Source organism: Acipenser ruthenus, chromosome 8 (assembly GCF_902713425.1).
Source record: "Acipenser ruthenus chromosome 8, fAciRut3.2 maternal haplotype, whole genome shotgun sequence".
Lineage (NCBI taxonomy): Eukaryota > Metazoa > Chordata > Actinopteri > Acipenseriformes > Acipenseridae > Acipenser > Acipenser ruthenus.
In genome coordinates, this window is record NC_081196.1 from 12,904,218 (window position 1) to 12,931,292 (window position 27,075).

General features: G+C 38.0%; 3 protein-coding genes and 3 non-coding genes across 6 annotated transcripts; all 6 read right to left on the reverse strand.

Moving 5' to 3' along the window:
• Positions 1–209: 209 nt before the first annotated feature.
• Positions 210–3,987, reverse strand: LOC117972781 (BTB/POZ domain-containing protein KCTD14-like). The gene is made up of 2 exons (XM_034922966.2): positions 3,694–3,987; positions 210–1,984 (listed from the first exon to the last, which is right to left on the reverse strand). Exons 1-2 carry the CDS (start codon positions 3,745–3,747, stop codon positions 1,313–1,315), a joined length of 726 nt encoding a protein of 241 aa, XP_034778857.1. The 5' UTR covers positions 3,748–3,987; the 3' UTR covers positions 210–1,312.
• A 1,216-nt stretch (positions 3,988–5,203) lies between these two features.
• Positions 5,204–10,930, reverse strand: LOC117405981 (small ribosomal subunit protein uS3). The gene is made up of 7 exons (XM_034009593.3): positions 10,833–10,930; positions 9,725–9,855; positions 8,556–8,649; positions 8,003–8,097; positions 6,739–6,926; positions 6,145–6,346; positions 5,204–5,277 (listed from the first exon to the last, which is right to left on the reverse strand). Exons 1-6 carry the CDS (start codon positions 10,860–10,862, stop codon positions 6,147–6,149), a joined length of 738 nt encoding a protein of 245 aa, XP_033865484.1. The 5' UTR covers positions 10,863–10,930; the 3' UTR covers positions 5,204–5,277; positions 6,145–6,146.
• Positions 5,569–5,716, reverse strand: LOC117406394 (small nucleolar RNA SNORD15). Its single transcript, XR_004544952.1, has one exon. It is a non-coding gene; the product is annotated as a small nucleolar RNA SNORD15 (small nucleolar RNA).
• LOC117406395 (small nucleolar RNA SNORD15) lies at positions 6,552–6,699 on the reverse strand. Its single transcript, XR_004544953.2, has one exon. It is a non-coding gene; the product is annotated as a small nucleolar RNA SNORD15 (small nucleolar RNA).
• LOC117406396 (small nucleolar RNA SNORD15) lies at positions 7,252–7,399 on the reverse strand. The gene has a single exon (XR_004544954.2). It is a non-coding gene; the product is annotated as a small nucleolar RNA SNORD15 (small nucleolar RNA).
• Positions 10,931–14,535: 3,605 nt separating the features above from the next.
• Positions 14,536–23,624, reverse strand: LOC131737847 (NACHT and WD repeat domain-containing protein 2-like). The gene is made up of 7 exons (XM_059029627.1): positions 23,352–23,624; positions 22,080–22,168; positions 20,394–20,510; positions 20,017–20,220; positions 19,761–19,905; positions 18,850–19,421; positions 14,536–18,657 (listed from the first exon to the last, which is right to left on the reverse strand). The coding sequence occupies exons 1-7, from the start codon at positions 23,455–23,457 to the stop codon at positions 14,911–14,913; spliced, it is 4,980 nt and encodes a 1,659-aa protein (XP_058885610.1). The 5' UTR covers positions 23,458–23,624; the 3' UTR covers positions 14,536–14,910.
• Between the last annotated feature and the right edge of the window lie 3,451 nt (positions 23,625–27,075).

Consider the following 27,075-nt stretch of genomic DNA (forward strand, 5'->3'; position numbering starts at 1 on the left):
ACATGGGAAGTGAATCTCATAGGTGATGTACATGACTATAGGTCAGCATTGTCACTTGACCCCAGGGCTATGCAAAGCTCAGGTGAAGATCAGGTGTTCTGTGCTCTTAGGAAGAGCATTTATACAGTAGTATATACACTGGCTGTGAAACTGGCAAAACGAAAAGTTTTGTTATGATAATGAGAGGTATGAACAAAGCCATTTTACTTGAAATACACTTGCATGGATATACTGTGTTTTATCATGATAGTAAAAGTAAAGATTTTGAATGAACAGGATAGACTCATTGTAAGGATGCAACACCATGTTGGGTTCATATACAGGAGTTGGGGGGGAGATCAAGTCTTTTTTCATTTTTGTTTTACAGAGTTGTTATTATTATTATTAATTAGAACTTCTCATCTCTTTTTAATAATTTGATTTACATTGCATTATTTCTTACACAAACAGTGATTTTATCCAATAACAAACTCCTGTCTTCTGCTATTAAAATATATTAATACAAAAAAGTAAGAGATGGATATTTCTATCCAAAATAAACATGTCACTGAATCACCTAATTTAATGCAAAACACAGTTTCACTAAATTAAACATTTATAATAAAATCTTTGTAACAATAACATATGTTAGTCATCAATAAAGATATGCAAAAATATATACAGTGTGATCATATATTATTATACACGTGGGTATTAAACACAAATGGTGGTTAATAATTCAGAGTATGTAAATAATTAAAGCTTTCCTCTGAGAACATGAAATAATGAAAGTGTACTTCATTGTGGCCTAAATGCCTGTCCTTACATCAGTACTGTACATGTATGCAACACAACTTTTGCAGCATATTGTAATTTTCCAATATGCAACTTAATGCCTGGGCATATTGAGAATAGTCTTGCCTTTGGAAAGGAAATACATTTTTTACAAAAAAAAAAAAAAAAAACCCACACATGTCACACCTTTTACTGTGGCCCACGGCGTGTGATTTGCATATTTTATTTTCAAAATGGTGAAAAACAGCACCGTATATAGGACACATAAATGTTTAGTGCTCATGTGACTTTTATAAATACCATACATAGTGCCTAAAAATCACTTCCCCTTTCTGATGATACTGTTTAGCTTTGATTAAACTGTTTTGTTTTTTTAATTATTATTATTATTATTATTTTTTACTAAGCACATAGCACCACCTGGTGTTTGGCTGAATATCACAACTGTGCAATCCTTTTTAAATACAATTTCCACTGAGTCAATGAACATTTTCTGCACATACAAAAACGTTTTTTGCACATGGTTAAGATTTTACAATTACCACCAGGTGAATATAAACTTATAAAAGAAATCGTACGACTTGAAACGGAAGCCTTTGTCGGTTACATGGGGTTGGTATGTTATGTTATAGCCCCTGGCTTCAATGTCCATTTTGACACAGTCCAGCAAATCTAAAACAGCTGGTGGGGCTTTCCATGGTCCGAACCTCACCACTGACTCTTTGTCTCCATCCAGGCTGTTAACAGCATCGTGATAACGTGTGGAGTCCTCCTCGGTCTTGAGAACACACACGATCACGCTGGACTGGCGAGCGGCCACTGCCTCTGCCCTGGCAATTCTGATGATCACCTCAATGTTCTCTCTGTAGTTGGGAACCCGCGCCAGGAACTGCTGCCTCCCGACTATCTCCCCGAATCTTTCTGGCGAGTCCTCCAGCTGTTTGACCAGGGGTTCAATGTTGTAGAAAAGGGCCTCCTTGTACACCTCCTGTCCACTGTCGCTGGGGATGCGCTGACTGCGAAGGAACTCCAGGATGTGTTTGAAGTGGGTCCCATCCCGGTCGATGAAGTACCGCCCCTCTGCGTCAGTCTTCAGTGAGGACTGCCCGCTGAACATTTCTGCAAGTTTGGAGGAGGGGTACTTTCTCAGTGTGCTCAGGGCCGTGCAGTACATCTGACCTCCAACATTCAGGTTTATAATGGGCGAGTTCTATGAAAAAAATATATATAGATATTACACTACATGTAACACAGCACATTAACAAATAAGATCTATGCCTTATCTTACAATATCCATTTGCATGGGCGGATCTGGGGGGGGGGGGGGCAGGGGTCCTGGGGGTCCGTTATATTGTTTACTTAAACGGTATGTTTCGTATCAAGTATCCCCCCCCCCCCCCCCTTCATGAAAGTCTGGATCTGCCCCTGATTTGCCATGCATTTATTTACTCCAAAGAATTCATAATACAGTATTTAAACTAGAATGAAAATTGTAATGCTTGAAACCCAATTTGTACTCGCAATGCAATTTTGCCAATCACATTTTTAGTTTTTAATTATATTTCTTAGTTTTAACAATAATATTTTAGGTACCAGTATAGATTGTATTAATAATATATGTGTTAATATATGTAATGGCTTGGAACTACAGATGTAGGTAGACTACTGGATTAAACATATTCTATCTATCTCTCTCTCTACACACACACATATATATATATATATATATATATATATATATATATATATATATATATATATATATATATATATATAGGACTGAATGTCGTTTTATGAAGACAGGAGGCTATACTATTGGTGTTTGAATTATTCTTGGGGCTAGTATGCATTCCTCCATAGTTTCTGTTTACATTCCATAAAAGCAATTTCACTACAGGAACTCCGGTTCCCTCCCTCATTCCTTCTTGTCAGTCTGTGAATTACGCAGGCATGCTCTCCTGCGTCTACCACAGGAAACAGTATGCTGTAGCTCAAGGAAGCAAAAATAAATAAAGAAATCCATGTAAAAAAAGAAAAGGAGAGTGTCTCCCCTGGCCTCAAATGGTGCTTTTGTTACACTGCTAACACGTACAATCTTTTTAAATAGGTAAGAAGTTCAGGGTGTTTTTTCAATGCAAAATATACCGGAAAGGATGTGCTAAAACGTAGTCACGTTTTAAAAAAGACAAACGCACTACGAATAACCCACAAGACTAATCCTGTACCAAACCTAGCCTCTACTGTATGTTCTTAATGTATTTATGTTCCCTGTTTATGCTAATACCTTCAAATCATTCATAATAAATCATATCAATCTCTATTACAATGTCTAGTTTAACTAAACCAATAATTTACATTTTAAATCTCCGAGTACAGGTGTGGGTTATTTTGTAGTACGCTTTAAAACATGTTTACACATGAAGACACAAGGTCAAGGATTAATGGCTGCAGCCATTAGATGCCAGAGTTGCGTATCTCTGAAATAAATACTTCTCGTCTGACTTCACTCCTCGGTAAGGGTTCTGAAACATAGTTCTATTGTATGGCATGTTTCCTCCACGTTAATCTAAATCCTAGAGTTCATACGTAACAAAACAATTTGGTAGTATACAGTATTCTTCTTATGAACCATGAAACATAAAAACAGTTAATGAACGACGTTTCTTTTTTTCTCTCTTCCTGTCGCATTTTCACCAAATAAATCCCCAATGTTACAGATTTTAACACATTCTTGCCTTTCACTATATCCTTAAGTTTGTTTAACTAAATATCGTGAGCAGAGTAAGGAAATAATCATATACTTTATTGTACTGTACTACAAGGACAGTGCAAAAAATAAAACAATATGGCCCAAAACACTACTACTGCTTCCTTGACTGTTTAAAACTAAGATCACAAGTTAGAAACATCCTTGCTTACCTGCAGATTGGTGGTGGATTGTTTTCCCGGTGATTTGTAGTCTGGCAGGCTCATTCTCCTTGTCTAGTGTCTGGTACAATCAGACCCGCTCAGCAATTGCAACCTACACTTTTGTGTTCTTCAGCAGTCTGTACTCAGCTCAAGCAGGTGCAGGCGGGTGTGGTCTCCGAACAGGACTCCTGTTCGAAGCCACACCTTGCATAATTTTCACAATGCAAATACAAAATTTAACAGAAAGCCGTTTTGACTAAATAGCTGCCCTGGAACTGTTCATGACTCAAATAAATATCTCATGAATTTGTCATAGAAAACGTTCATCTATTGAGGATGAAATACCTATACACTCTCAAATTAAAATGTCTTGCAAGTTTAGATTTAATTCGAACATAAATGATAATACTTACTGACTTTGATGGTGTAATCGGTTGGCAGGTGTTTCTGTATCTGAAACTGCATACATTACTGAAGAAACGATAACTTATCCTCCATCGTTCCTTCTGTTCTGACAGAAGTGATTGTGTTGAGAAGATATCGTAACCTTTACCAAACTTTTCAGATGTTTTTAAAAACGTTGCATTCATATGATGTGCACGAAACTGTACATATTTAAATCCACCTGTGGAAATTCCGTTTCTACAGCCGTTTTCAAATATTTATACATTACCCTTCCAAAATTATCTGGTCTAACATTCCCACATTAAATACACAACGTACATACCAAAGAGAATGGGAGAGCAAATAAAATGAGAATCTGATAAGTCTGGGCGTTTTGTTTTTTCCATATATTATTGGCATCCATGGCAACAATCTGTAATAGCACATATTTCTGTGCCAATTTACACTACATTAAAGACTACTGTATTTAAAATGTTTGTTTTTCAGAATAAATCCCTTGGCACACAAAAAAATAGGAGTACACTTGCTTTGTTATACATGAAGCAGGTTTTAGAAGATCATGTATTGCTTAATTGCACAGTACTGTAGGAACACAGTCAAACAAATGAGTATGTTTCACTTAATCATTCACGATAATGGTACTTGTAGATTGTGAGTTTGTCAGTTAAGTACAATAAATACTTGTCTTGTGTAGGGTTTAACTTGAACTTGGCTTCACTACCACAAGTCTCAGGATAGTGAGGCTGCAGCAACCTAGTAAAAATTGCCACAAAATGGTTAATTTCTCAAACTTTACTAAGAATACTGTTGTGTATGGGGCTGCAGAATGCTCATAAGCGCCCCTCACAGGGACGCTTCCTATTAATCATGTAAATAGACCAACATCATGTTCACAATACATGTACAGATATGTATGGACAGGTTTTTCCCCCATATATACACAGATTCTGGTGCACTCAAATTGTGGTAAATTGAGTAAGCAATTATCTAAAGTTAAAATGCATGTGTGACATGTTATATGTAAAACTATAGCACAAGGTTTGTGAAGGTACTGGTGGAAAGTGGGGGGCTCTCTGTACATTTAGACTGCTATAAAAACAACAAGCACGCAAAAGTCTTTTACTGTTTTATTGAAATTTCTACAAAGAAAATTTCCAGGGGATTCATCTCTGCGAGTTAAATCAATACCTGCAAGACAAGAAGATTAAGTTATAAAAGCAATTGTCATACTGCTTACTTGGTGATTCATTTATGTAAAGTGGATGCATCTTTATTTCATGGCACTTTACTCTATGTATGGTTTAAAGCATGTAAATGTCAAATTGTGAAAACACATTGAACATGGCAAGGTTTAATTGGACAACTTTACAAGCAGACCTGGCATATCTTCAGCCTATAGGAGTAAGTTTTGTTGGATAAAAGCAGAAGATTGTTTGATATCCCTATATGGATGTAAGGGGTACACTGTAGAACTAAAATCCTTCTCAGACAAATGCCTCTATGTCATCAATCGATAGGGACACTTTACACAGGAGCCTGAACTCAGGGACACAGAACGTGCCTCTGGGCCAGGACACCTGTAGTATGACATGCCCCATTCGGACTCGTCATCGTATCATCACTGAAGGGAGCCTATCTACACCCAGTAGAGGGTGAAACAATTTTTAGGCAGCATAGGAATAAGGGAATTAAGTTCCTATGGGAGTTAAAGTAGACAAGATAATTAAAGCAGACTGAAAACTTAAGGTACATATTTGATGCTTTATCCAGCAAGACAGGATCTTAAACCTAGCAATCCTACCTAAACTCAAAACTATACCACTTACAGATAATGCTAAGAGTTTAGAAAGGTGAACTGTGCCAACACTTTGTTAAAATAAAGCTCAAATGTCTGGTTTCACAGACCCCAGATAAGCACTCATCATGGACGATCTAATGTTACTTTAGGTGCCAAGGAGGTCTGTGAAAGCAGTTCTAAGTATACTAAACTTGACATGAAATTGAGAAAGAACACCCAACATCCACCTGTTTCTGTAGAGAAAGAGGTCTACATACCCTTATGCGGAGGGAATTGGGCCTCCCTGGGGCATGACGGGCACATCTGGCTTGGCTCCCTTCTGCTCAGAGATGGGGGTGGTGGGCAGAACCTCGTCCTTGGGCTCAACAATGCTGACATGATCAGGCAGAGGCTTCTTGGGGCCGATCTTGCCGCTTGGATCCCAGGGCAGCATGATCTTTACTTTGATACCCAGCACACCTACCGACATCCAAACAAAAAGACTCAAAAACTAAATTCCATATCCTTAAGCAATTCCATGATATTGCCATTTCCATAGAGAGAACCAAACAAACCAATTGAATGGAGGAGGATTTATATTAATTTAAATGCAAACGGATGGAGATATAAAAATGTATGGGGGAAACTTAGAATGGCACATCCTACATTTGAACAGTTACAAAACCCTTCTCAGACAAATGCCTCTATGTCATCAATCGATAGGGACACTCTACACAGAAGCCTGAACTCAGGGACACAGAACGTGCCTCTGGGCCAGGACACCTGTAGCAGGACATGCCTCATTCGGACTCGTCATCGTATCATCACTGAAGGGAACAATATGGGACATTCACAACCCTGGAAATACATACCCTGCCTGAGCAGAACGTGGCGTACAGCAGTATCAACGTAGTAGTTGACTGGGTCACCACTGTGGATCATCAGACCATCTACAAACTTCATGGACTTGGCTCTCTGGCCTCTCAGTTTCCCAGAAACGACAACTTCGCAGCCCTTAGCACCACTCTCCATGATAAAACGGAGAACACCATAGCAGGCTCTGGGTTTTAAAATAAGCAAAATAAGTTAAAACGTTATCCTTCAGCTTTTATAAACATATGTTTACACACACAGTAGCATTTACAGACCAAGTGTGCAGATTTATCAAACTCAATATTCGTTAACTATTCTATTCATAGGTTTTATACTGTACAAAAAGGTAGTATACATGTACATGGGTAGTTTTATAGAAAAAAAGCAATCTATAGGAAGGCTGATGACCTTTTCTGAAAAGGGTTAAACATTCCAATCAGCACCACTACATACCCTGATTAAGAGAAGCCTAATTTAGATGGTACACTACTGTTATAATACAAATAAAAAGCCCTTCTCAGACAAATGCCTCTATGTCATCAATCGATAGAAACATTCTGCTCAGGAGCCTGAACTCAGGGACACAAAACATGCCTCTGGGCCAGGACACCTGAAGCAGGGCATGCCCCATTCGGACTCGTCATCGTATCATCACTGAAGGGAACACGGACATTCCAAAACAAACAAACAAACAAACAAACACAAAGACTAACAGTACATGTTTAATCATGTTGTGACAGTCCATAATTACCATGTGATTACAACCCTTTAAGACTAAACTATTCTTTATCGAAGTAAATGCGTCTAAAGGCCCCTAAACACCAGACTAAATAAAACAATTAACAGAACTTATATTTTTGCCTAGTCTAACAATTCTTAGATCTTGTGAACTTAAGGCTGGTTTATACTTCAGATCGACAATTTCTGGTCAGAGTCAAGGGTCTCCGACCCCGTGAGACAGGTCGAAATTACATCATCCACACTCGTGGAGTGCGGTTTTTTTGGAATGTTGTTTCTTATACATTTGCGACCTGAAATTGCATAGGGTTGGATAATGCTGAAAAAAACCATTTGCTGCATGGTCGGCATGAAGCTACACAGTTTTTAGAGCTGTCTGCACACAACATATCAGATTAATCTGCGGTTTAAGTATGAACCAACCCTTAGAAAACTTCACACTACTCCAATCTCTTTGCCTGCATAGAAAATGTAATGGAGAAGTTTCTTACAGAAAATCCATTGTGCTCCCGAAGCTCCACTCACCTTCGCACTGCCAGACCCCCGAGCAGTTTGTAGCGGAGAGACTCTGCCTGAGCAATGGCGCACAGTCCTCTGGTGGCAACCTTCTCAGCATACAGCTAAACAAGGAACATAAATAATTACATCAGGAACAAGTGTTGCAAGTGTTATTTTAAGTGCTTTAAGGAGTTTGACAGGGTGTTCTTTGTCGCTTAATAAAAGTGAATCTGTCTTAGACAATCATTTTGATCTCAAGAGCAATCTTCTCAGACAAATGCCTCGAGTATCAGTCTTCAGAAGCTCCTTCTTAAGTGCAAAGGTAACAGAAGTCAGATGCAGAACGCATCATCTTCTGCTCCCAAAGTACAAAATGTCAGGGGCTCAGACTCGTCATCCAGTCATCACTGAAGAAAAGTTATTTAAAGTTTGCTCTGCTTGCATAACAAGATACAGTCTTTTACAATGGAGATCTGAAAAGACCACACCAAGATTTTCAAATGTGAACCTTTAGAAGGCAAGAATGATGAGCAACTATATTTGACAGTAAGGAAAAATTCAACGATGTTCTGCAACTCACTTCTACACTGCCCTCTGGGAAGCCAAACCGCTTCTGGACAACAGCAGTCAGTTCACGAATACGGCGACCTTTCTCACCCAGCACATTCTGAGTCCTAGAAAAAAAAAACACGTTTATAATTAATTCTTAATACATGATTGTGTATGCCATGGTTGTATTAAATTCAAACCAATGTTAAGACTTACACTGAACAATTGTTTAACTCTACTGATCCACAGATGACAAATATTGAAAAATTAAACTAAACCAACATTAAAAGTTCAAGACACACTCAATCTGCACAGGTCCTTTGAGCAGATTTAAAAAAAACAAAAAAACTTAATTGTGGAATATTTTGAAAGACAAAGTATTTATAAATTTAGTTTTATGTCTCCAATGCTGTAAACCCTAGAGTTAAGTCATTACCAAACATAGCTAACACTAGTATTCATCATCTTGGTGAATAATATTTAACAAAATGCTTTCTGGTGCACCTTTGGTTTGTTGAAGCTAACTTTGTGGAATTGTTTCCCCAAGTGCAATCTTCTCAGACAAATGCCTCGTGTTTCAGTCTTCAGAAGCTCCTTCTTAAGTGCAAAGGTAACAGAAGTCAGATGCAGAACGCATCATCTTCTGCTCCCAATGTACAAAATGTCAGGGGCTCAGACTCGTCATCCAGTCATCACTGAAGAAAGTGCATTATTTACAAATGTACTAAAAATGTACTCCAGCAAACTGAATAGATTTAACCAAATAGATTGGGTGTTTTGTTGGTAGCCATGCTAGGGGGCCTTAACTTGCATGACACCCAGTCCATTACAAGAGATCAGAGACTGCTGTGGGTCTAATCCCATCTGCTGCAGTGTGAACACAGCAATCCTCACGTTCTTACAACCCTTTCAAGAGTGCAGAAACTACATACGGCTCATTTGTTTAAAATTATAAAGACTTTTGAAGGGGAAGGTGGTTGACCTCTCATTTCAGGTTTGTATATTTAGCGATGTGACCATGTTGATAGTAAATTGCTCATTTACCATACCTCAACATTTCACAATTTGATGTGAAATTTTTATACCACCACTGAGGTAGCTCTGTAAATAAATGCTTATCTACACCAAACAAGGGCCCCTATGAACTTCATATAGAGATGAGGTTAATGTCAGTTGCACAGCTACAGTATCAACTTTTACCTTGTTGCTAGGATGATGATCTCAGTCCTGGTTGGGGTGACACGCACCTCGACTCCGGAGTAGCCATCTTCAGCCAGCTCACGGGTCAGAAACTCATTCAGCTCAGCCTTGAAAATGCCATCTGCAACAAACTGCAAGAAAAAAAAAAGTTATAGTTTCTCTGCCATTTCCATAAGTCATCCCCTCCAAGTAAGATTATTCAAACGTGGGAGCACAATTCTATAACCATTTATTTTGCTTTAACATTCTATAAAAAAGTTACTACTCTTGAACGTTTCATCCAAACCTAGGTGAGCACTGTACATTAGTACCCCAAAATGGCTCCCTTCTGTATAACTGCAACTGCAGCAACAAAAGTATTTGCATTCAGACAGCACCAGGACTTGACAGATTTGGTCTACAAGTTTAGAATGTGTCAGCCTATACAGTCCATTGCATCTGGACTTAAGCACCATGTTACTGGATCCTCAGCTGATGCACTACTAATGTCATTGTAGATACAATTTGTCTTAAATTGTAATTCATCCTAAATTGCTGCTTCTGATCTCAGTGTAGTCTAGTATTATTTGCACTTAAAGAAATAGTTTAAATAAATACGTTTTTTCCCCCACTAGTACAGTAGCTGACAGCATGGCAAGTTACAAAAAAGGCGTACACTGCACATTAGTAAACAAACAAATGCATATTTATCATGAATATATATCTGATTTTAACTTTTAGAACCAATTAGGAGGAAAGAACCAAAGCCTCGGCCTATTTCATATACAGCAAACGCAGTGTTTTTAACACACTACAGCTGTAACATTTTGTATAACTACTGTTGAGTTAGAATTAATGTTTTGTAGTTAACTTACGCAACTGGAGACAGAAAAAACACCTAAACACAGCTAACATAAACTGACACAACATAAGCGCAGTTATTACCGGACATGTTTAACGCAGGGACACACAGTCACATTCAATCAACAACAATCCTCGTACAGAAAACAGCCAAACATAGCTTTGTTTACTGTATGACATTTAAAAGATCGCCTTACACGATAAAACGTGATCATTTTTTTAAGTTACTCACTGTTTTCCGAAACTTTTAAGTAAATTATTGTCCTACCTTCCTCTTCTTGGAGATCTGTGCCGCCATTTTGCTTCGTGCAGCTGAAAGGAAAGGGACTCCTTTTCCGGCGGAAGTTATTTTATAGGCCCGTTTCCGTGACATCCGGTTTATTGGGCCCAAAAGTGCGTGATGGTAGTTGTAGTGTTTTGTCGAAATGTGTTACTTAACTGAATCCATATAGCGCTTCTGTGGTTGTCTCTGGTACTCAATGATAATAGCGCTTCTCAAAAGGTCGGAGTTATTTTTCATTGTCTTGTGCTTATTATGCCTTCTGCATCCACCCGTATAAAAACGTGTACTTTTAGAAATTATGAAAATATTCGAATGTCACATTTGATAAATACACATTGCAACATATTAACGATGAATATGGGTTAATTTGGTCTCCTAACTGGATATATTAGTAACTTGAATAAACCTGTCACCAGGTACTGGACATCTGTGGCTGCTGCTTATTGGACGTGCCTCTCTCATTACCTTGTATTGGAATATACAACACGTGATCTGAGCTTTACTATCTGCTAAGAGCTGTGGCCACCTTCACAACTGTAAATTAAGGTTTTGCTGTAGTTTTCTAGTACATGTATTGGTTATGACGTGATACTACGGCAAAGAATGTGGGGTCCTAATACCTGCAGCACAGTAACTTCATTGTGGCAGGTAAATGAAAAATAAAAATAAACAGTAAAATAATACTTAAATTGTGAGACAACATCTGCAAATTACTCTATGTAAAACCTTGGTTTACCCTTATAAAAAATGACTGTGGTATACCATTGTAAAAGTAAAAAATACATGATAATCATGCAGATGGAAAAGGGGATACCTAGGCAAATGTGTTTGCGTTTCTACCTTTTGTTTGTGATTTTATTTTGTAACAACAACAATACTGTACAGCTTTCAGGAAATACAATAAAGAAACCTTGGAAAGAGTTATAAAAATGATTTATTATGTATTGCTTTGCCAAGAGACTCCACATTGGACGCTACATCCCATATACAGGGATACAAACATAAATAAGTCTAGAAGAATAGTCTGCATATTTACATCTTAATAGAAAACAACTGCTAATGACACAGCTGTCTGTATTATGGAACTAGGCCCCAAGAAATACAGATTAGTAAGTAGAGCGGGCAATAGTAGTACACAATCTTTTATTTATTAAAAAAAAAAAAATACCAAAAATGTTTCACTTGGTTTCAAAAACATATTATTTTAATAAACATAGCACAACACTGACAGATCAAGTATTAAAAAGAGTCCCCCTCTTACAATTTCTGACAATTTGCAGCTGTATTTAACACAATTCAGTAAGACAGAACAAAACAAGTTAAAATTCATTGGTTTGGGAGATATAAGGTAAGGTAAACATGTTTACAACTAAACAAAGATAAAACAAAGCTCATGGTGCTTGGGTGTCGACATGAACTACATAATGAATCCAGTCTAAAGATTGGATGGTATATCTATTGACTTTAGCTCAGAGGTCTGCAGTTTGGGACTCATTGAATTAGAAACACCTGCCTGTAATTAAGAAGGCAGGTGCATATATAGCAAAGGAAAGGGAAAAACAGGGAGGAAGAAACTAAGGCTAGCATATACAGCATCAAATACAGGATTGGGAGTCATGAGAATGGGTTATGTAGTAATTGTGGTGAACAAGAAACAGTGGAACATGTATTCAGCAAAGAAACATATTAAACAGAAAATTAAGGGAAACAGAAATGGAAGTAACCGTAAATTATATTTTGAAGGTAGAAGGGCGAGAAAAACAAACGGAGAAAGAGAAATGTATAGTCAAATTTATAGTATAGGAAAATGGGAGAAAATACAAGGGAAGAAATAAATGCACATATATAAAGGTAGAGGGTGCTCATCATCTCCATTTAGATTGCATGCGCCAACAAACCCTAAAAAGAAGCAGCAGCAGCAGCTTGATGGCAGTATGTGTGAAGTCTAAGGCCTGGGTGAAGCTTGTGGGGACAGGCCTATAGAAAGAATGATCTTTTCTTCCGCATTAAAATACATTATTTTAAGTGACAAAGTCGAGGTGACTGAGTATAAAGACAGTGATTTTATTTTTTTTTGCTATCTTCCAGTTCATTTAATTGTTCTTCACCCAAATCAGCATGTCTGCTTACTACTTTGGGATTTTTTGCAGGTAATTGGTCACTCAGTTTCATAGTTACAGCTGTAGATCTGTAACTGTAAAAGCAAGATGGCTACCGTCCGATACGTTCAAATTCTGTGAGGCAGTGCAGTGATTTAGAATGTGTGACAAGGTATCCATCCAATATAGGGACAGCTGGAACCTCGCTCGACCAATCACATTGCGTTCCATTGCCACACACACACATACAGCCTTGGACAATATGAAGCACACACTACATTTTTGCATACAGGGTAATAGGATAGAAGTCAATGGAAATATAGGGGTATTTTAATTGAAATAAAAACAAGATTTACTATTTTGTAGGCCTTCCATTTGCCTTAATGGCTACGAAGACCCTTCGGGGGATACAGTCCACAAGCTGCTTGTTGGCACTTCCAATCTTGTTCCAATCCTCAGTCAATTTGTAGAACACTTGTTTACTGACACGGTAAAAGAAAATTGTCAATAGATGTACAATATCCCTAAAAACATTTCCATTGATTTCTATTCATATTGTGCAAAACACACACACACACACACACACACACACAGATCATTCAGATCCTGTTGTAACAGTTCAAACCGAAGAGGATCGTGGGGACAGCACTGAATGCCACTCTGTAGGGTCTGGGTCTGAATTGCATTGTTTCACTGCATCGCCTCTTTCATGTTCACAGGTGAAATTTTCAGTCAGCTTTTGAAACTGGCACATCTACCTCCAGGACTCCCCAGCACAACAAAGGAATGTTTTATTATTTTTAAGCTAACAAACAGTTTAAACAGACTTGAGACATTTAAATTACTCAGCCTCCTAAATTTATCAGTAATTATACGTACCTTAAAATGATGCCAATTGCACCGGTAAATAACCTGTTCATACAATTGTCTTGGGAAGTGGACATTCAGTTGTGATGTAACATGTTTCATATCGCTTTGCCTAAATATAACATGAGAAATGAACTCTCTTTAAGTACCTGACTGCTGTTTGAATCCCTGTTTCTTGATATTCACATTCATTTACATGGATGTTGATGTTTGTTTTGTTTGTGCATGCATGGAGGGGTGGTGGGGGTGGTACTGGGTACTGACCACTCATTTCACCAACATGATATTCTTACAGGAAGCAAGTGAAAGCAGAGTGACACAGATTAGTGAATTACTGGCTTAGATGAAGGAAGCAGATGCAAAGTATGTTACATTACAGAGGGATGAATTGCAATTTGTGAGAGAAAAGTATCCACAAGAAAGGGCAGAGCAGAAGGAAGTATTAAAAGTATTAAAAAACCAAAGACTTTTAATTCAGGTATTGGCGCAGTTGACAACTTCACTGAAAAGAAACGTAGCACAGTAGTTAAATAAACCATGTAAATAGTTTATTATTATGTTAACATGGCTTTAAGAATCTTGTAAATAGTTGATCTGTTTTCAACCTTTAGGCTTTTTGTTCGTAATACATTTTTCAAATAAAAGACTTAAGAGTTGGTCCTTTCATTAAAGTTCATTTATTCCACACAATTTTCCACAGTAAGAATGACCCCACACAAATGTCTTGTCCAAACAGTAGTTTATTTGTGTTTGAAATATGGATTACAAAGAAACTGAAAATGTACTGGCTGTATACAACGAAAATGTCTAAAAACAAAAGTCTGTAGAAAAAAAGCTGCTGAGCAAGTGAAAAGTGCAGCTGAAGTAAATCTGTAAAAAGCAAAAAATACATTAAATGCATATTACAGTTGCATTATATGTTAGCTTATTTTCTCTCTATGTGTCTTGATATAGCGCTTCCCTCGTTATATAGCGGATTTATACTGGACACTGACACCAGCGGTAAACTAAGGGGGTGGTGCATTAATCGTGCATAATTAAGGCCATTCATAACACACAGAGGGTGTAGATGTTACTAAGAGAGGAAATATTTTAAACTACAGTAGCTCTGTAGAGGACACCCTCCATGTAATATTTGGTAACTCCTTGCCCAGCCACTGTTTGTGTTCACTATAAAGGCAGCTATCATTGTTACCAATTTGACTCAGGCAGCTTTTAATAGTGCCATCAACAGTGTTGGCAATAGTATAAATCCCAGTACTGCCATCTTCAAATCCCACATAAACGTTGAGATTGTCAGAAACAGTCATAGTGGATGGATCTTTGCACAGGTAACATTGTCCAATATTTTCCATATCGGAGACTTGAACAACATTGAGAACAGGCTTGGCGTGAAAGTCACAGCTGCAGCTGCATTGTTCAGCATCACAAATGAAGACAACGTAGCTGCCATCTGCAGTCAGAGTAATATACAAGACTGGACCTTTGGCACGCAAGGCAAACAGGCTTCCATTTAGAGTATCTAAGATGTTGATTGTCATGATATCTACGGAGATGACAGCGTACCTTCCATCGGATGAAATCTGAAACACCTCCAGCTGGCTTAAGCAGTTTTCAGGCAGCTTCACTTGCTGGTATATTGTCTCTTCTGCCACGTTCCAGGTGTACAGATAGCCTGAAGAGGTGATTAGGACCACATAATCAGGATAGTCCGGTAACGCCTGAAAGGCAGTGACCTCTGATTGGCTAGCACTTGAGAATCTCTTGCTCACGCATCCAGACCACAAGCTTACAGCCAAGAGATCTCTATCATGGTGTCCGAGAACAAAGGTGCTCTCTGGTGTGATAATTGCATTCTTCAGGTAGGGATGAATATAACACACAATGTGCATTTTTGTAAGCTTCCATACCCTGGAGAGATTGTTTTCACAGAGGGACACCACAAAATGGCTGTTGGGGGTAACCAGCAACTTGGAGACATGGTCACAGCGGATACGGTGCAGATTTTCTCCAGTTTCGGTATTCCAGACATAAATGTCCCCAGAGATTTCTGAAGTCACCAGATACTCGCCAGTCATGGTGAGTGCTGAGCTATCAACAAGGTCCTCATGCTCAAAATAAGCCTCGATACGACCAGTGAGCGTGTTCCATTTGAAGATCACGTCAGTGCCATTTACAGTGTAAAAGTGCTTCCCCTGTGCGGTCACTAGGACCGCTTTGATTTTCAGTCCAGTCTTGGAAACCAAGGAGGCGCTCAGGACCAAATCCAGGTCCCAGGATGTGAAGAATCCATTTGCTGTCACTGCTACCAGGGTCGTGTGGTTCTTTACAAGCTTGAGTATTTGGTCGTGGCCGGTGTTGAGGGTCAGAACGCACTGCCCTGTGTTTCTTTTCCATACCAGTAGGAAACAACAGCCTTCCAAAGCAGCTATAATGATGTCACAATTGTTTGAGAGCACGGCATGGCTGAACAAGCTGTTCCGAGGTGCTTTGAACTGATCCATTATCATCCAGCTGAAAGTGTCCCAAATCACAATGTGTTCCCTCTTACAGAGCAGGAGAATCCGCTTCTCGGCAGAAGACTCAATTGTTATGACTTCATCTAGATCTTCTGGATTACAGAATTCTTTTATAAGCTGGGGTTCAGATATTGTTTCTATGTCCCAGACAAAAATGTTCCCAAAGTTGTCGACCCAGAACATTTCCATTTCTGGTTCTGAGTGGAGCAACGAAAGTATAGATGTTCTCTTTAAGTCTGAAGTAACCGTAGCAACGTGCTGACCTCCTTCATGGATATCAAAGATTGTAACTGTGCTTTCTTGCTGTCCACAGAAAACATACCTACAATCAGAGGAACAGGACAGGCACATAACATCATGCTGACAATGTAGCTGGCCAAGTTGACTTCCAGTACTTAAGTCAAACATCCCGACATAAGACATGTTCTCGAACCATACAAAACCATACAAGCTGGTGCTGCTTATAACAAAGCCTTTCACTTGTTCCAAAGTTTCCACTGTGCTGTGGATGACAGATCTGTGAACATTTACTTCATAAAGTAGTAAGGGCAAGGACAAATTGTACAGCAATAACCTGTTGCATTCTGTGGAGAGCAAGAGAAAATGACCTGCACTTTTGGCCCCAGAAAACTTAATGCCAGTTGAGTTCATGAGTTTAAAACCCCCAGACATGTTTTCGCTCCATGCCCATAGCGTGCCGTTTTCTAGAATCACAATTATCTTTCCGTATTGTGTCTCTATTACCGTAACGATAGGAGAAAGTTCCACAGCTGACAGTAAAGTGCGTGTGGAAGGAACATTCATAACAGAGGAGTGCAGAACAGCCAAGGCAGAGTTCCTCAGACCCTCCTGATAGATTTGCTTAACGTAGTTTAATAAACTTGGGCATATGTCCAGGAATGGAAGCAATTTTGTCTGAATCACAGCAGTTAGGTCGGCAGGAGAGGTCTGAAGCAAGCAAGCAGCACTGCTAAGGATGCTGGCTAAAAGCCTGAGCTCTTTTCCAAAGGCAAGCAGGGAGGTTTCTTCCAGCTCGGATATCAAGTTGGTCAGTTGACCTGCCTTTAACATGGCTTGGTGGAAGCCGAGGCACATCAAGGTGCTTCTGCAAACCTCATCAAGCCTGCCACTAGCTTTCAAATGAAAGGGGAGTTCATTAATTTTCCGCACGTTAGCGAACTTAGCAAAACAATGGGAGCTGAAGAGCCAGGGCTGGGAAGGTTGCTGGCTGTCAATGTAGATCTTTAATGGAAGTGGATTTTGGAAAGCTTGTGCTACCAGGGCTTTGGTTTGTGCAAAGAGGTCCTGACTGATGACGAAGGGTTTGGCTCTGCCACAGGCCCATCGTCCACTGAAGTAGCTGGATGTCACATTGTGCATCTCTTGCCTTGCCTCCTCTCCACTAAGGTAGAGCTTGTAGACAACCAATGGGAAATGTCTATTTGTCCAGCACAGCACCTGAAACCCCATGAGATACCGCTTCACCAAAAAACTCTTCAGATCCAACAGCAGATTCTCCACTACTGAATCGGGCACCCTCAGTTTGTAAAGCAGGTCTTTATTGGGGAGGAACCGCAACAAGAAATTATTATCTGCTGACAGGATGTCAACAAGTTCGTTCTCTGTGATTCCAGATTTTGCGATTGTCAGATAGGCAACCGCTTTGGAGACCAGCTCTGCCCCGTGCTTCATCTCAAGATGGTGCAGGAACCTCTCAATGCTCTCATGGACACTCTTTCCTAGAGACTCCTCTGTGACATCTGACTGCGAATGCCAGTGAAACACCTCCCTGTTGAGCAACTCAACATACAGAGGGAGAGTGCAACCCTTCAGGGCCTCATTGACATATATTTGCTGCCCTGACGTAATTCTCCTCTTTGAGGCCAAAAGGAGTTCTGTTAGCATCTTACTGCCGTCTTTTCTCTCTTTGTTTCCCATTTCGAGGAACTGAGACTCATCAGGGTACAGAGTCTTGAAGGTCTGTAAAACGGCAGACTTTTTGGGGGCTGTGGAAATCAGCAGTTTAACAGAAGGCGGTAAGGTCTTTGGAAGCCACCACATACTTTGAGCTTCGTAAGTGTGTGCCATCTGGTCCACCCCATCTAAAATCAACACCAGAGGGTGCTGTAAAGATGATGCTCTAAAAAGGTTTGCCAAGTCCTCTTTTAGCTGACCGATGTCATTGGAGCAGGCCACTGGGGGATAGTTATAGTTCACTGCCAGCTGCTGACAGATTCCTGAAAGAAGCTGTTTCAGGTTACCGGTGTCTCTTCTTAAAAAACGAACAGCTACTACTGGATCGCAGCCATTCAGCCAAGAGTGCACCTGAAAAAAAGATATATATTTCAAAGGTTTGTCAATCACCTATACCCATCTTTACCTTTTCGATGCATACTATATCTTTAACCAAACATCATAACACACTATAATATATAACAGGAAAAAGGATTCACTATGTACTGATATCATGTCATACATCAACATTCAACATCACTATTGTAAAATTCACAACAATACCTGTTTGGCACAATGGGCCAGGAACACTGTTTTGCCAGTGCAAGGCCCCCCACTGACAATGAGTGGGTATTTGGTCTCTTTCTGGGATAGGTAGTTTTTAACCTTTTCCACCTCGTCACATTCAATCCTGTAAAGGCCATCATAAATATTGCACAAAGACGCATGCTGCAAGACTTCTTCAGTCAGCGAGTCGAGGTGTTGTGTGTTTCTTGTGACTAGGGCGTCAATCATGCTCAGCATATCAGAGTAGAAATGGTTGCAGAGCCCCTCAGTGTGCTCTTTCGTAATCTCCTTGGCGTTGCCCTGGCGTATGTCACTGTTTGAGGTGTACACCCGGAGCTGGGAGGACGCCACAATGGAAGGAAGGAATTCATCTCGGAGGCAGCGCATCATATTGTAGGACTTGAGGTCGTGGTACATCTGAAGCTCCGGGTCGGGACTGAGTCTGGATTTCTGTGTCATCTTCTCCCGCTGTTGACTCTGGATGGGAATGTTGTGAACGTAACACAGGCATCTTTGCAAGTCCTCTTTGGGGCGATTTTCAAGTGCAAATCGAAGTTCGTCTTCAAGTGCTGTCAGAAAAAAACAAACATTTTGATTTACTTTGCAGCAGCACTTCTGTAAAATATAAATAGTGACTCTAACCCTCTGTACAGATGCTGTTCTGTGCACATAACATAATACGGCAAAACCCTTTTTTTATGTTTAATGGTAGTTCCTGAGTACAGGATCTGTTTTTGTGAAGTTAAATACATCATGTGTTGTGTGTATCTTAATATAAGAGACATCATTCTGCACAGTAGAGCAGCTGAGCTTTCCTTTTGTCTAAGATGTATAACAGATGTAATCTCCTGCATCCTACTCACCTTACACGCTGTCTATTAACTTATAAAGCGTCTCTGTTTTGTTACCTGAGGTGAAGTATTTGCGTCCTCTTTCAGGGGTGATTGTTCCTTTCTGAATACACCTAGATACAACGGCATCAAAAATCATCTTCATTTCCTGGAAGGCCTCTTGCCACTCACTGCGATCAACTTCTCGGGCTTTTATATCGGCCTAGGAAAAATAAAAATTGAAACCAATATTGGAAAAAACTGAATGTGCTATTGCTCAAATTGTGCACTGTAATTTAATAGGAAATATTGTTAATATATTGACTAAACTAACTTGGCTGTAGTAATTGCGCAGCAGGTCCCTTTTGTCCCACAGGAAATAGGCTGGTGGGATGGCATTCTCGTCCCTGTGGTACCACCTCTCCAGGATCCTGGTACTAACCCCCGCCTGCTGAGACATCTGCAGGATCTCCTCGAACTCCAAGACCTCGATCTCCTGCGGGAGACACGGGCCGCTGCTCTGCTCCCCAATCAGAGCCTGCCACAGAACAGACAAGGGATGCTTTACCATAGCAACAAGATGCTACTTTTCAAAAAATGTATTGAGTCTTTGTCATAACGCTGTGAGTTACATGTAAAACTTAAAACACAAAGAAACTAGTTACTTGTTTGCAAACATTTTGACACGTGTCAAAGACTTCAGAGACTTACCACAAAGCAAGGGCCAGCTGAATTTTTAATGCAGTCCTCTAAAAGTTTCAACCGAAACTGTCGGAATTTGCAATCTAGTACATCCTCAGGATCGAATCCCTCATAGCCGTCAATCACCTGAAGAAAGAACACTTTCACTGGAACAGCTTATCAACAGAAAGGGCTTAGAAAAAACAGGACATGATAAATAACCAAACACAATCCTCTCAATAGGTTTGACTGTTGACCCTGTTCTTTCACTTTTGTCATTTATTTAATTTCACAAGAACATAGTTTCACTTTGGACCCATCAGAGCCTTACGCATGCTTTGTATATGCATTGTGTGGAGCGTGTGGGAGGGAGTCTCTATACTATGTATGTACTGCTATGGTCAAAGGTTTTGTATCACCCTACTAATTTTGTTTCATAAAGTTGAATGAAACCTGCTGAATAATGTTATGTTAACATATTGAATTATATACTGCTTTGTAGTCTCTGTATATAACGAAAAACTGACATATGTAAAAAATGTGACATTTTGAAATCTAACACGAAATACTGTACTACTATTATGGTTTCTGGTAGACTTTTGTGATGCCATTTTGTAGTTTCTTTGATTACATGATGAAGATCTAAATTACATTCATATAGTTTTTTTTTTTTAATTATGCCTCAATCCTAAAATTCTATGTGATGCAAAACACTTGGCCATAGCTGAACATAGTTTACCATGCCTTGCCATGGATTTTTAAATATGATTTACCATACCTCTCTATGCTTTAAAATGTATTTTTATACTTTACCATGCTTTCACTATGCTTTATTACACTTTGCTATGCTTTTACTATGGAGCACTTTTTTAAAGGATTATTATAGCATTGAGAAGATCAAAGCAAATGAAAATGTAATTACTACAGCTATCCACTAGATGGCATGTGTTCCATGTAAAAAAAAAAAACAAAGCAATTTCACGAAACTGCAATTAAAACATCTGGAGAAAAAAAACAAACAAAAAAAAAAAAAAAACACAAAGCCAATTTTCTCATCCCTTACTCAACATGAGTGTGCTCAAGTGCATTGGTGTCCAGCATACAAGATCGACACAATGACGTATTACATGAGCGAGTGACATCTCCAGCTCATGACTCATCTGCACTCAGGTTAGCCAGTGTGGGTGGATGTTGGGATACGAAAGAAGCAGCTACAGGTTTGAGTCTAGCCCCAGGCTCATCAAACACCCTGTTATTATATTCTGGTGCTGAGCATCTGTGAAGCACATTATTTTCCGTGCCCGTTGTTTGCTGTGGGGCCTGTGCTAACGCATGCTTTTATTTGCACTGTGCAGCGAAATGAACGGAGAATTACAGGCTTCTTTCAGAAATGGCTCGCTCATCCATGAACAGAGATAAACAGCTATGAGCAAAAGCTTTTGCCTCCCCTACAGAATACATGGTATTTTGGCAGTTTTACCATGGTTATACTATGCATGCACCATAGTTTACCATCTTTATTAATATGCTTGACTATACATCACATTACTTAATGCTTACTTATGCTTCATTACAAAAAAAAACACAAAAAAAAAACACATGAATAGCTGTTCCATGCATATTAAGACCTGTTCAGAATGACTCAGGTTTGGTATACCCAACCCATTCAATCCAACTCAAATTATTACTTTATTTGTAATGCAAATGTCGTATTACCTTGAATTCAAGACCGTAATTGGATCTGCAATATTCCCTTATTTTCGGGTAGACAGTCTCCCTCAATGCTTTCCTTTCACTTTGGGAATCTAAAATGAAACACATTAAATGCTGGGGAAATACGGCGTTAAAAAGATAACAACGAATGTTGTTTTTAGTTAATGATAATAAGCACTGTTTTCAGTCGCTAAGGTCCACCGTTTTTTCGTGTCACAAGATGAAAAGCGGTACTATTCTACTTTATTAGTTACAAAAAACAGGGTTACATTATAGACCGCTGGTAAAAACTGTCCGTAATTTAATTGTAATTACATAGCTAACATTATTTTAGGTTGTATATGTATATAAAAAAGATATCAAGTATTCATTGGAAGTTTTAATAGTGTAGATGTGCTGACGAAGAACTCGGTAGGCAATATGAAATATGAATCATTTAATGAGTCGACCTGTTTAGGAACATATGTGGGCAGTAGGCTTGGCATTACATAAATAATTATTCACAAATACACACCCAAAGCGCAATGCTTTAGAACCTTGTGTATAAAAAAATAAACTGACAAGTACAGGTGTGTTGTTATTTAGAGGTACGCATTAAAAAGTGATACGCAGCGCACCACATTCTAACGATGTAACGCTTTCTAACACTACACCTGTCCGTCCAAAAACACTTTAGTTTTCTGACTGTATATGTAGTTCAGTGTCCAACAGGAAACTACAGTGTTATAGTATTTTTATGTGGGAAAGTCTGAAGACCCATGTCTGCTAAGAAATAAATAATAATAATAATAATAATAATAATAATAATAATAATAATAATAATAATAAGTCGGTCAGATTCTCAATTTGAGCGTTAGTATAGGGAGCTACCGTTTGACATCAAAACATGTAATAACTGATCAACTTCTACTGAATGAGAATAAAACAGTTATTACATAGTACTTTAACATGAATAAAACAGATATTATATATTACATTTTAAAATGAATAAAACTAAAACACTAAACACTGCGTAGATATAATAAAAAGCATTTAATCTCTGTTAATTAAACATTTAAAATACAAGATTACTATAGCCATGGTTGTAAAATTGAATTGAATTGTGAAACTAGTCAAAACAACCAATACGTAGCAAAGTCTACTTGGCACATGAAAAACAATACATTTATTTCGTTTTTGATAAAACTGTGATGTGTACGACTACGACACTACGTACAGTACAAAAATAAACATCACCATAAAGCTTAAAGTTTACATATTTTTTAAAAAACTTACCTTGCGGATCGACGCACAGAAATATTTTAATACAGGATTTAATAGTTTCTGAAGGTATTCTGGAGAAATCTCCACTCAAAAGTGCTTTTCTAATAGAGTTATCCATCCGTTCAGAAGTGGCAGGGACTTCTACCTTACAATTACCTAGTCACGAAAACAAAAAAACCCAACAATGCACTGAAATACGCTGAATGCTGAAAGTGAAGGAAGGAAACTGTGTCACAAATATTATTTCAGTGATATCTAAATCCCAACAGGAACTGTGTGTTGTTTTATTTGTAAAAGTGAAAAGGAAGTTGATCTCTCCGCCGTCACTAAAACGAAACGCAACCTGCTGAGCCATGTGTCTGAAGAGACATATTTGCAGAGCATTGAAGAAAAATAATTATATGTAAAAACAGTACCACTCAGAACGTTAAGCAAATAATATTTTAAAAAAGTTGCAATACTGAATACTCAGGAAAACATTACAATGTTCCAATCAAGTTTAGACTAAAATATCTGTTTACTACATTTATCAAGCAGATCCTGATAACTACCAGGTTCGAACAGACAAATCTTGGACTACCGGTACCTGTGAAACCAGTCAAGAGTTGTCTCCACTTACTCCTCTCTAAGGATACTTATGTTAAGAACTAAAGATGATTAGTGTAAAATTTTGACTACAAGGACTTAAAAGACATTTAACATTTGTATTTATGTCATTTAACATAATGTATTGTTGCTGTCACTCTGTATAATGGTCTGCGTCTTCCATTTACTGTGTTTAAGTTAGCTAGATATTCTGGGCATTAATCAGTCTGACCACTGCATGACCAAGTCTTAATACCAGCGGAATGTTGTAAACGAAAGATAATCAAGTACGTTTTGGATCCTTCCTGATGGTTAATAAATAAATAAATACATAATATATTAATATATTTTATTATTATGATGATTTATTTCTTAACAGACGCCATTATCCAGGGCGACTTACAATTGTTACAAGATACCACATTATTTTTACATACAATTTCCCATTTATACAGTTGGGTTTTTACTGGAGCAATCTAGGTAAAGTACCTTGCTCAAGGTTACAGCAGCAGTGTCCCCCACCTGGGACTGAACCTACGACCCTCCGGTCAAGAGTCCAGAGCCCTAACCACTACTCCACACTGCTGCCCGATGCAGCAATGTGGATCTGTTTGGCATCATAAAATGCCGCAGTTACTATAATCATCAATTTATTAATCTGACTATCACTGTGGAAAATAAAGTTTATACATTTTATATTGTTGGCATTAAGATCAACCACTGTTTAAGCAATTCAAAACGATACCAATAAGTTAAATGCCCAAATTTACATGTTTAATATGTTTGTATTTTGACCATATCCCTAGACCTTTAAATCCTAGGACGTATTCATATTACAGTAGTAGTACGGTATATTTAGCCTACTATAAACGACTCAATCAAACACAAAGCTGCAGTGCACAACTCCTGCAGGTTCAGTATCTGGCACTGAACCAGGAACACTGCAGAATATTACTTACAATGCTGACCTTGTGTGAATATAATGCCAACTGCTGGAGCTGGTAAACACCTTGTGGAATTTTGCTATTTTTTTATTGATCGGATGGGACTGACTGCCATCTTAAAGCAACTTCGTTTTATATATATATATGCGTAAAATAAAAATAATAAAAAAAAATCCTAAAAAATTTAATTGTTTAAAGTGAACCTGCACAGATATTATTCAATCTTTTTTGTTGTCAAGACAGAGCTGGAAGCCCCCCCATCATTTCCCTACGGGTGGCAAGGTGGGTCATATTACCTGTACCACAGGAACAGAACTTGTGGTGTCAGAGGCAAAAAAAAAAAAAAAATTATATATATATATATATATATATATATATATATATATATATATATATATATATATATATATATATATATTTTATCGGCTACTTCACCTGATTTGAAGTGTAAATAAATTCTGAAAAACAGTGGAATGTTCTGATGTCAAGGAAACATATTTATACACAATGTGTATACCAAAAAGTATATTTTGAAATGTAAACCCTTGTGATGCAAGTCACTCTGCCATGAGTTTTTATTTGAAATGCGACAGCAGGTGTCCAAGATAAATCTCCTTTGTCGGTGGTGGGGTACAGGGCTTACATTTGCCCCAAGCTGTTTTTGTGATGTAACAGAATGACGTATATCTTTACCAGCATCAAAATGAAAGAACATTTACATTTTCCAAATAAAATAAAATTGCTTGGGAAGACCTATTAAAAATGGAATGCAATAATGAAGATAAACTGAACACAAAGTAAATGTACATGATAATAATAATAATACAATTAATTAAACAGGGATGGAAATACAGGCTCCCATTGCATATCTGTTTGATTCATTCCTGGTTTTACTATGAATTTAATAGGCTTGTTACCTAGACACTATGGCACATATTATAACCTGGAATGGATGAAACTGCAGTGCAATAGTAGTTCTATTTCCACCCGTTAAATCAGGACAACATGCCTAAAGTTTGACTTTTTTATTATTTAACATTTGTACATAATAAATACAAACTTTTTACAGCCAATACAATGCAGCAATAATTTTGCACCAATGTTCTCAAATATTGACGCTGTGTTTCGTAGATAGTAAGCCCTTTGTACAGAAGCTTCAGCAAAGTTTAATGTTTTTTTTCTTTTTAGCAGCTCATAAAAAATAAAATAAAATGCTTTTTTTCCAACTACATTTGACTATTTCAAGAGAAACACAGTTTAAAATAGAAGACAAACTGGCCAAGAAAATAAAAAAAAAAAGAGGTGAATCTGCTTACAAAAAAGCATCTTCGAAAAACATGAATGCTGTAAACCATAAACTTCAAAACAAGTTTCATAACATTCAAAAGATCTCAGAGAGATCAACAAAAAGATAGGACAGTACCAGTGGTGCAAACATATATATATATATATATATATATATATATATATATATACACACATACACACACACATATATATATATATATATATATATATATATATATATATATATATATATATATATATATATATATATATATATATATATATATATGCCAGAAACAAGCACATCAACTTAACTGCCTGGACTACTGGTAAAATATTACTGGCATATTATAAAGTTGACAGATTTTGTTTCCTTTCAAACTTTTGATATGTAAATCTTAAGCATTCCCCCCTCCCCATCAGAAGGACTACTGTACATGCTTTCATTAATGTACGCCGCCCCCCCCCCCCCCCACTGTAAAACCATAACCGAGTCGGAAAATAACAAAATACATTAGTCTGACTAAATATATGTGTGACAAATGCGACATAAAAAAGATCATTTGAGACAATAGGAACAAAAGCAGAGCTTGAAACGAATGGGGGTGTTTGCAGACATTAAATAAGGATTTCTGATCTTGAACTTAATTTCTGAAGTTTGTTTTCATGTTCCTGTTAAATATGCGCTTTTTAACCTGCACAGCATTTCACATTACTAACTTCATTGGGTATGCCCACAGTGTGCTTTTTCAAAGGATAATAGACTTTATAACGATCCAGCCCTTTCAGTGATTGGGGCTGATAACTGACAATACAGTGTCATTAAACTGGATCAAAAATGCCACAACTTCTTATGCAATAACAAAGCTATCAAAGAAAGGACTACCCCCTTAGAAATATATATACAGTATATAAAAAAA

Coding starts and splice junctions, on each gene's coding strand:
- LOC117972781 (XM_034922966.2), bottom strand. CDS start 3,747: ATGAGCCTGCCAGACTACAAATCACCGGGAAAACAATCCACCACCAAT. Junction 1,985..3,693: donor AATCCACCACCAATCTGCAG/GTAAGCAAGGAT, acceptor TTTTTTTCATAG/AACTCGCCCATTATAAACCT.
- LOC117405981 (XM_034009593.3), bottom strand. CDS start 10,862: ATGGCGGCACAGATCTCCAAGAAGAGGAAG. Junction 8,650..9,724: donor ATCATCATCCTAGCAACAAG/GTAAAAGTTGAT, acceptor TTTTTTTTCTAG/GACTCAGAATGTGCTGGGTG. Junction 6,927..8,002: donor GGGGGTCTGGCAGTGCGAAG/GTGAGTGGAGCT, acceptor TTTAAAACCCAG/AGCCTGCTATGGTGTTCTCC.
- LOC131737847 (XM_059029627.1), bottom strand. CDS start 23,457: ATGGATAACTCTATTAGAAAAGCACTTTTGAGTGGAGATTTCTCCAGA. Junction 22,169..23,351: donor TCTGTGCGTCGATCCGCAAG/GTAAGTTTTTTA, acceptor GTTTCATTTTAG/ATTCCCAAAGTGAAAGGAAA. Junction 18,658..18,849: donor TGGCCCATTGTGCCAAACAG/GTATTGTTGTGA, acceptor TCTTTTTTTCAG/GTGCACTCTTGGCTGAATGG.